Consider the following 9,871-nt stretch of genomic DNA (forward strand, 5'->3'; position numbering starts at 1 on the left):
ACCTTCGTCGCGGTGGTGGTGTGGGAGACCTGCGTCGACGAGGCGGAGGAGCAGGAGAAGGAGAACGTCGCCTTCTGGTAGGCGGTGGGGAGGGACTTCTCCTCCGTCTACCACTAAACCAAAGAAGAATTATAGTTGATTCAGAGTCAGTAACATTTATAACTAAGTGATCAAGACGATTTAGTGTCAATCACTGTCAACCCTAAGTGCAGCAGCTGTCACTCTATCCCTCAAAGCAGTGTTTTTCAAACTACAGTGTAGTTAAGTCAAGACCCTGGGTGAGAACCAGGATTTAAAAAAAAAAAAAGAAAGAAAGAAAGAACAGCAAAGCAAAAGGAAATCAAAGTGCTTTAACTTGTCGTAAGGATAAATTGTGTATTGTGAAACTTTTGCTTTCGTATATAAATATGCAGTCTGAGTCATAACATAAAACATTCTTAACATGACGCAAGGTGAAAAAAGTCTGAAAACACTGCCTTAGAGCATTGCTTTTTAACTAGAATGTACATCAGAAACAGCTTGGAAGCTTATCTGAAATTTGTGTTTACCAGGTTTGGGCTGTGGTCTAGCCGGTATATGTTTAAAAAGGTTCTTCAAGTGATTTTTGATTCCTTGTTAGGAACAACTGTTCTAAAGCCTAGAAAAATACAATGTTCTAATACAGATATTAAAAATCTAAGGCCCAAAGTCTGGGTGTCACTGCTCCAAGTTCTTGATTTTTTAAAAAGTATGTTCCCACAGTTCAACAATTGCAAACTATTAACTAAAAACACTACCCCAAAGACAAAGGACCAAAGCTGTCGGAGCACTAAAGCCATTGGGAGCAACTTGGTTAAAATATAGATAAGAATCACAGACCTTAATTCTGAGCTGTTAGGCACTTAACCAATTAACACAAAAAGCACACCTGAAAACTACAATTATAATCAACTGGACTAACTCACAGTAGTCTCCCAGCAGATATACTAAAATAAATACCAAGCCAGTCTGACATCTATTGGCTAAGTCTGTGTATACAAAGAAGTCAAATAATGTACAATTAACCCTTAAACAATGTGGGGGGCCTTGGGCTTCTGCACTGGCAGATTCAATCAACCGAGGATCGTGTAGTACTATAATATGCATTTATTGTTTAAAAAAAAAAAAAAAAGCCATGCGTATAAGTGGAGTCGCACAATTCAAACACGTTGTTCAAGGGTCAACTGTAATTAGTTCTTAATTTCTTGCCCAGTACGGGATTGATGCTTCCTGTGAATCTGGAGGTATTTTCTAAAGTTTACTAGTCTTGATTCCCCATTAAAACTAAGGAGAGTTCATTAACAGAACAATGAAAATTCTGACATTCATTAGTAAATTTAATTTTTAATTTAAATTTGCTTATGCCCTGTGGGGACTAAGACCTCACTCTGAACAGATTTAAAATATAAACTACAAAACAGATAAGCTTCAGATGAAACGTAGACACCAAATTATTAATTACAAGAAAGAACAGTAAAGGAGAAGCCACTTTACTAGCAAGGCTAATCTGAGAATTACAGGACCTAGAGAAACAGGGTGGACTACAGTACTGTTTCAACAGGTAAGGAAGATTTCAAATGGGAAAAGACATTTGGGTTTTGACTCAAAAAAGAAAAACAAAGGTTTACACTCGCAAACTTTGAGGGTGAGATGATACAAAGCAGAACTCCCAATGTGTTATCAGTATGTGTAATAGCAAAAGAGGCTATTACTGTTGATTATGTGACTTCTGTTTTAAAATATTCTCATAAAAAAAATTTAACTCAGATTAGAATCTATTATAATACACTAATGACCTGAGATATTTATTCTGTGCCTCAGTTTCATTTGTAAAATGAAAGGCTTGGAGTAACTAAAAGGTCCCTTTCAGTGATGACCTTCAATGTCCTATGTTTCCATGTGAGAAAATAACCAAAAAGAGAATAAGAATAAAACCATAACCTAAAAAAAAAAAAACACCAAAAAACCATAACCAAACTAGCGTACTTAAAGGAACTACAAGAAAAATTTGATAATCACTTATAACTGGAATCTTGACACCCGATGGCTCTATGACCTAAAAGCTACAGTTTCTTACCTGAGCTGATATGACACACATATCAGGGGTTTAAAAGAAGAGAAAGAAGTAGAAGAAGGCTAAACATTTTCTAGTTACTCTGAATACTAGTGCCAACTCAAGCCTCCAACTGTGTGTAGAAATTGTTGAGTAGAGAGGTCTCCCCCCACCCAAATTGCACGAGAACCAGTTTCAATAAGCCTCAAAACATGAAGAAGAAAAAAAAACAAAAAAAACATGAAGTAGCCCTCAGCCCTCGAGTATGTAGGAATACACAAATCTTTTAAGGACAAAGACAGCTTGCGATCTCTGCAGTGACCTCTTCAGAATCACCTCACTTCCCTAGTCAGGCTGGTAATGAAGACAAGAAGTTATAGATGAAACAACTATCTTTTTATACTAAGTATGATCAATACACCATTCATGTTAAGGAAAGAGTGTTCAATACCCAAAGACAAATGTTTTAGAAGCATGAAAAATGTTGCATTTTTCAATCTTTAAACTTTATATATGAAATATTCAAAGCCAGGCTGTATTTCCCTTCTTAAAAATAAATACTGAAGTGTGATCCCAAACAATTATTTCTCCATCTCCAAATCCTAAGAGACTTGATCGCAATCTCTAACATCATTAACCGTAATGGTGGGGGCGGGGGAGAAATCTTACCACTAACCTGATCTCGTAAAGCAATTTTTTAGCTGCTGTACTAGCAATTTTACAGAAATCTGGAATAATCACAGCTGGGAACAGAATACCTCTGTATCTAAAATTTTTTTAAGGTTTCTATTTTTTCTTGTCAAGTTACTTCCACAGCACAAACACACGGTTTTGCTCCATCATATATGCTGCCAACTGGTTCCAAAGAACCTTTCCAAGAAAACACTCTTATTAATTAGTGAGACTACTTAAAACAACACAGCTTCAAAAACTGAGCTATAAAGAGAACAGTGTGAACATTTCAGGAAGGATACTTAGAAATTTAGTGACAGCTAAGACCTCAGAAAGCAGAAGACTAGCAAAGATAGTACAATGTCATGGTGAAATGGTATAATGTCAGTGGCACAGGTCTAAGTTCTGGCTTTGTCACTCTGTAACCCTAAGAAACTCACTTGCTACTTCTGAGCCCGTTTCCTCACTTATGAGATACGCCTGAATTAGAGATTTCTATGTATCACCTGGCTCTAAAATATTATGGCCTTAGGGTCACAAAGACCCTGATGACCAAACAGGTTCTAAAAGGATATGCAACTTACCTTTCTACTGTAGGAAACACTGAACAGGGCCAAAGCCTTACAGTCATTTTTTAATCTTTTAAATGTTCCTCCCACGTTTTTCTTGCCTTTCCTATAGACACCACAAAGTCTGTTCCCACTAAATCTAAGGAGCTATTATTATTGTCCTATCTCTTGGAAAGACCTCAAAAAACAGAAGACTAGCAAATACACTGTAACTGCACAAAACTCTAAATTCAAATGATGCTCTAAAATGAACACTGTGTATGTTTTTACCATTATTTTGATGTGTAAGAAAATATAATCAAACCAAAACAATTGAGGAACTTCTCCACAGTCACACCCTGTGAATGTCAGAATGGGATGTTACCTAAACAGTAAATTAAGTCACTAAAACTTTGACATGTAATCCTAATTTACAAAATAGCATCTAACCAACCTTTTAGTCACTGGCGATTGCCATCGCTTTCCCATCTGCATCCTGAGAGCAGTGGAAAAAAACAAATGTCAAGAATTCCATTCACCAAATTAATTACTTCAATGGAGTTAAGTATCACTAATGGAGATATATTTTTTTAGATATTCAAACATGGTCGGGAGTTAATGCTATGATTTAACTGGTCTATTCTAGTCATGCACACGTTCGACATGCTGGTACAACACTTACTAAGTTCTCATTAAATAGTAATGACCAGGGAACAAAGAAAACCCAAATACCCCCCAAATCTGACCATCTCCTACTGTGAGTTCTTGAAAGGAAGGAGTTAAGCAAATTCTAAATAAGCCCACAGCCCATCCCTTAAGTTATGAAGTTTTATCACAACTACAGAACACCAGTGAAGACATTACCGAGGGGAAGTCTCTTTCTGGCGCTTTCGAGGTGATGGAGAGGCACTCCGGGAAGGGGAATGTCTCCGCCGCCTGCCTACCTCACCATTCTTCACGTGGGACCTTTTGGGTCGCTCATCTTCTGAGGAAGAGGAGGAGCCAGAATCTATAATTACACAATAAACAAAAATTTACATCAGGTCTATGCTTAAGAGTCTGTCTACATTTTTGCAATCTAAGCAGATGGAGTGTCCAAATTAGCATATCAAGCCCACTAACATAAGCAAGCACATATACAGCCATCAGTTCTGAAAAAAGGTAATATCGATATGTGCTTAATGACTTGAAAGTCAAGCATACATAAATATATTATATAATTATGTTATACAAATCATTTCCACAGAACAATCCAACAAGACATTGTCCCTTATAAATCTAGTGATCTTCCAGATAACTAAGTAAAGCTTAAAAAGCATCTCAAGCATTATTTAATTCTTGTTACTCTATGTACATTTAAGGCTACTGAAAGTATTACTAGCATTTGAATAATTTACTTCATATCCCTATTATTTATCAAACAAAACAAAATGTATGTGACATTTCCTACAGGCCTGGTAACAGTCAAGGACTGCAAAGAGAAACACTTCATTTGTACATGGTTTCCTTAACTTAAAATAATTAACAAGTCCCAAATACCAAAAAATATCCAAAACTTACATGCATTTTCAAACATTTCCATGATTAACCTCATCTTAAGGAGTTGAAAAAGCTGTATGGCTTTTAACTGACTTAATGCCACTGTGGGATGCTCTGGTTTCCATTTTATAAATGAAAAGCAAAGGTAGTGCCTAGACTCAGTCACAAATACCAACTAAGCGAATAAAACCAGGATATCTGGTTTAAATATCAGGTTTCTGCGTACATATTTTTTAATTCAGAAGTTCCACTTCTAATTAGTATTTTACAGATATACTCACATAAGCACAAACACACAAAAAAACTAGAAATAACCTAAATGTCAATAGGCGAGTGGCTCAATAGATGACAGCATATTATCAAAATTTTAAAAATGCTGCAGCTGGTAAATAAATGAGGTAGATCCTTAAGAATTAACAGGGAAAGATGTCTAGATATAGTAGGTTAAAAAAAAGGCAGGCAATATAATCTACAGTTTGAGCCTGTGGGTTTTTTTGTTTTTTAAACCACAGCTACTTATACATGCACAGAAAATTTCTGTATTGACACATTCACTACACTTCCGGATATTTTTATCTTAAGTATTTTTTTTTTTTTTTTTTTTTTTTTTGTGGTATGCGGGCATCCCTCTGTTGTGGCCTCTCCCGTTGCGGAGCACAGGCTCCGGACGCGCAGGCCCAGCGGCCATGGCTCACGGGCCCAGCCGCTCCGCGGCATGTGGGATCCTCCCAGACCGGGGCGCGATCCCGGTTCCCCTGCATTGGCAGGCGGACGCGCAACCACTGCGCCACCAGGGAAGCCCTATCTTAAGTATTTTTGTTAGGATATGCAGAAAGAAAAAAATGTAACCAGTGTCCATACCGGAGGAAGACTGCTGGTTCTGTCGTCTGTACTGGCGTCTCTGCTGCACAGAATCTGCTGCAGCCATTTTGCCACCTTTATCTTCTTCTGAAAGATGGATGCATTTAGAAAGTGTTTCTTTAGTCATGCATACAGAAAATGTAACATATTTGAACTGGGAAATGGTCTCCTAAACCTTTATCTGGTTGGGTCAAGCAATACAGCTACTCTTTTTTAATAAAGGAGGAGCTTAAAATGCCAATTTAAATGCTAATTTAGACTATCTTCACTAAATATAATAAAAATAAACTTATTTAGGCATTTGTGACAGTTCGGTCTGCGTGCCAAGCACTTTATAAACATTATTTCAGTTAACAACCGAAGACCTAAAGGATGGTACTGTTATCTGCATTTCAGAGATGAAAAAAAAAAGTAGAGGCTCAGATAAATTATTAAAACAAACAAAAAGTAGTTAGTGGAGCTGGGGATTCAAACAGGCTGGTCTGACTTCAAAGTCCTAGCTCTTAACCATTAAGCCATATCATATAATTAATCTTTAACCAGAATCTAATTCAGCCTAAAAATACCAAAACAAACAAAAAACACACAAAACACTTACCTGATTCAGATAACTCTACTTTTCTAGGCTTGGGTGCTGGTGAAGGGGACTCTCTTTTCTCAGTACCTTTATGTTTTGTCACTAAAAATAAGGGGAAGAAAAACCCCACTTACATACATACAATAACAAAACAAAAAGCAACACATCTTCTTAATAGTACAAAAAGTTGACTATTCTCATAAATAATTTACTGACAATTAAAAAGTTCCTATAAGCCCCTGTTATCATTACCTGAAGTAGATGCAAGAATTTGTAAATGTTTGGTAAAAAGCCTCAGAAAGTTCTACAATGATTTTCCAATTTTCAAATTTTCAGATTCTCCCAAGAGAAACTTTAAGAGAAATTGGGAGCTGCTATTTCTGAGTAGAACAAGCTCTATGCTATGCATAACATTCAGCTCAGTAAAGTAAACCTCTGTGTGCTTACCCTACAACCTAAAACACACACTCTTGACTACAAAGACCTCATCAACATAAGAGCTTTTAAGTACCCACACTACAGGCTGGTCCAGAAAAGTAATGAAGATGATAAATGATAAATGACATAAGATCTGATGAAATTTTCACAGAGAAAAATATCTGGGGGCTTCCCTGGTGGCGCAGTGGTTGAGAATCTGCCTGCCAATGCAGGGGACACAGGTTCGAGCCCTGGTCTGGGAGGATCCCACATGCCGCGGAGCAACTAGGCCCGTGAGCCACAACTACTGAGCCTGCGCGCCTGGAGCCTGTGCTCCGCAACAAGAGAGGCCGCGATAGTGAGAGGCCCGCGCACCGCGATGAAGAGTGGCCCCTGCTTGCCACAACTAGAGAAAGCCCTCGCACAGAAACAAAGACCCAACACAGCAAAAATAAATAAATAAAAATAATAAACTCCTACCCCCAACATCAAAAAAATAATAATAATCTGGTCTGGAGAAGAGGAACAAATTAGTCACCTAAGAGGCTGAAGGCTTTTGATGTAGAGTATAACCTTCACAATAGCATGAGGGACTTAAACTACCTGTAAAAAAGTAGACCTTCACAATGGTAAAAATATTAAATGCTAAGGCTAGAGGATCCTTTCCAAAGATTTAAAAAAAAAAGTAATCTCAACCAAAGTCATGCGGGTAATTGAAATGGACTAGGATCTGAACCCAAGACACTACTTCTATATCGATGGCATAGGCTTTAATTTCTAACAATTACTATCTCTGTCTACATTATCCATCCCATTGCTTCAACTAATGTGAAAAGTATATATACACAGATAATCATTAACCTTACCCTAGATTAACCTGAAACATCATTTGAGACGATACCTCTAAGAACTAGACTTGAAAACAATATGATCCCCTCAGTACCCTTACACCTGTTTCTGTTTAATTAAAGCAATTAACTTGGAATGTTTAACCTAGAATTTAGATACATTTCATTTAACAGACGCTCATTCAGAATACTGTAAAGGCTTATTCTAAGAGGCAGTAATTTAGCAATCTAATCATCTTTGCTGAAGTAATCCAACTGAAGAATTTACCACTATACTTTTAAAATACCAGCATTTTATTAATTCCACCTAATAAGCCTTTTGGACAAACCACTGGATTGGGTAAAGAATCCAGTGACTAGATAATCTAGTGATTATCTAATTATCATGAAAAATAGTAGCAAGACTGCATTTAAAACTTGTATTTTAGGGCTTCCCTGGTGGCGCAGTGCTTAAGAATCCACCTGCCAATGCAGAGGACACGGGTTCGAGCCCTGATCCAGGAAGATCCCACATGCCACGGAGCAACTAAGCCCGTGCACCACAACTACTGAGCCTGCGCTCTAGAGCCTGTGAGCCACAACTACTGAAGCTCGCACGCCTAGAGCCCATGGTCTGCAACGAGAAACCACCACAATGAAGAGTAGCTCCCGCTCGCCGCAACTAGAGAAAAGCCCGCACGCAGCAACGAAGACCCAATGCAGCCAAAAAAAAACCAACCAAACAAAAAAAACTTGTATTTTAAGAAATTCAGAAGACATGAAATAAAAATGCCTTTAAATTTTAAAGGATTCAAAACTATTTTTTGGGTCAGTACTCTTCATTTTAAAGTGTCAGTTAATCTTCAATTCTTGAAAAAATATTATAGGCATCTAGTCATAAACCCAAACGTCAAAGTACCACCTGAAATAACTGGGTTCCAAAATGTGTTTGGGAGCTGGTTGTTTGGATGCCAGAATGCATTTTCCCCTGAGAAACATTACAAATGTGGTTATGTTTGCTATATAGTTGGCAAATACCTATTTAGTAAATAATACAATTGAACTACAACATTACATTTTTTCCCCACAGAAACTTGTATTTGGAGTTTTATCCTGATCTAATCTCTCAATAATGGCTTGGCTACAAGTCTTAAGTCATTGTTGATATAATCAGCATTAAACAAGTATCCATTATATACCCCCTACTCTGGTTTAATAAGACTGACTCATAGCATTATTAATATCATAAATGTTTCATCAATGTTTGCTTGTCTAGATAAGACTTTCAACAGCTTATTTTTATTAAAAAATTTATTTTTATGTTAATGTTGTTTCATTTTTAGTATTTAAGGGGCAAAATCATTCTAGCACGACGTCTGAAATCTCCCAAGTCAATTGAAAAACCAGAATTTTAAATTTACTTCAATAGTCCTATTAATCATTAACCTTGCAGACTTGCTCAAAAGATCACTTGTAAAGATAAGTCACTCTGTGACCAGAATTAGTAAAATAATCCGTAAGTATCTACAGAGCACATTCATATGGTTATGTTGATCTAACTCAAAATTATCACCACCACACCACAGGTATAGATACCCTGTAAACATACTTCATTAAATATTCCACTGATTTCAAAGCACTGTTTTATGTACTGAGATAATGCCAATTTAACTATGACATGCCATCGATTACAAAATGCTTCCTGAGGACCCTTTCAGATAAGAATGTATATTATACTCCAAATAATTTACCTCTAATTCTCCAAAATAGTTTTCCTGCCTCCCTCCCACTCCATTCCCCCACTATTAACAGCAGAACCTTAAAGCCCTGATTGATGACTACCCCACGAAATACAAAAGTAAAATCTATCACATTTCAACGGTATCAATGCTCTTATTAGCAATGGAGACTGCAAGAAAGGAATTTCTGAAATCATACTACCTGGTACAGAAGCTGAAAAACTTTACCCTGCCTTCTATTTCCCTCCTTTAGCAATCAAAACAGGCATGTGGGGGTAGGAAAGTTGGGAAAGTGTACATTTCTGAACTGGGAATGAGAACCCAAATTCTAGTCCTGGATGGTTGACCATGACCAATTCACTTAATCTGAGAACCTATGACAACCTCTCAAGTCTTTCTTAGCTCTGAAATTTCATCACAGAGGGTTGGGATCGTTTTACTATAAAAAGCTATTTAGGGGCTTCCCTGGTGGCGCAGTGGTTGCGAGTCCGCCTGCCGATGCAGAGGAACCGGGTTCGTGCCCCGGTCTGGGAGGATCCCACATGCCGCGGAGCGGCTGGGCCCGTGAGCCATGGCCGCTGAGCCTGTGCGTCCGGGGCCTGTGCTCCGCAACAGGAGAG

General features: G+C 37.7%; 1 protein-coding gene across 11 annotated transcripts in view; it reads right to left on the reverse strand.

Annotated features, from left to right (window-relative positions):
- SRRM1 (serine and arginine repetitive matrix 1) overlaps positions 1-9,871 on the reverse strand; it is a 29,383-nt gene that overhangs the window by 6,449 nt on the left and 13,063 nt on the right. For 4 of the 11 annotated variants that reach the window (XM_028487729.2, XM_007121120.4, XM_007121117.4 and 1 more), the window contains exons 10-14: positions 6,290-6,370; positions 5,692-5,778; positions 4,156-4,300; positions 3,746-3,787; positions 3-113 (exon numbers count right to left, since the gene is read on the reverse strand). In XM_028487729.2, the coding sequence (XP_028343530.1) occupies positions 3-113; positions 3,746-3,787; positions 4,156-4,300; positions 5,692-5,778; positions 6,290-6,370 (466 nt within the window). The remainder of the gene's footprint in view (positions 1-2; positions 114-3,745; positions 3,788-4,155; positions 4,301-5,691; positions 5,779-6,289; positions 6,371-9,871) is intronic. The other 7 variants (XM_028487732.2, XM_028487726.2, XM_007121118.4 and 4 more) reach the window with 3 other exon arrangements.

The sequence above is a fragment of the Physeter macrocephalus genome, chromosome 3, assembly GCF_002837175.3.
Source record: "Physeter macrocephalus isolate SW-GA chromosome 3, ASM283717v5, whole genome shotgun sequence".
Lineage (NCBI taxonomy): Eukaryota > Metazoa > Chordata > Mammalia > Artiodactyla > Physeteridae > Physeter > Physeter macrocephalus.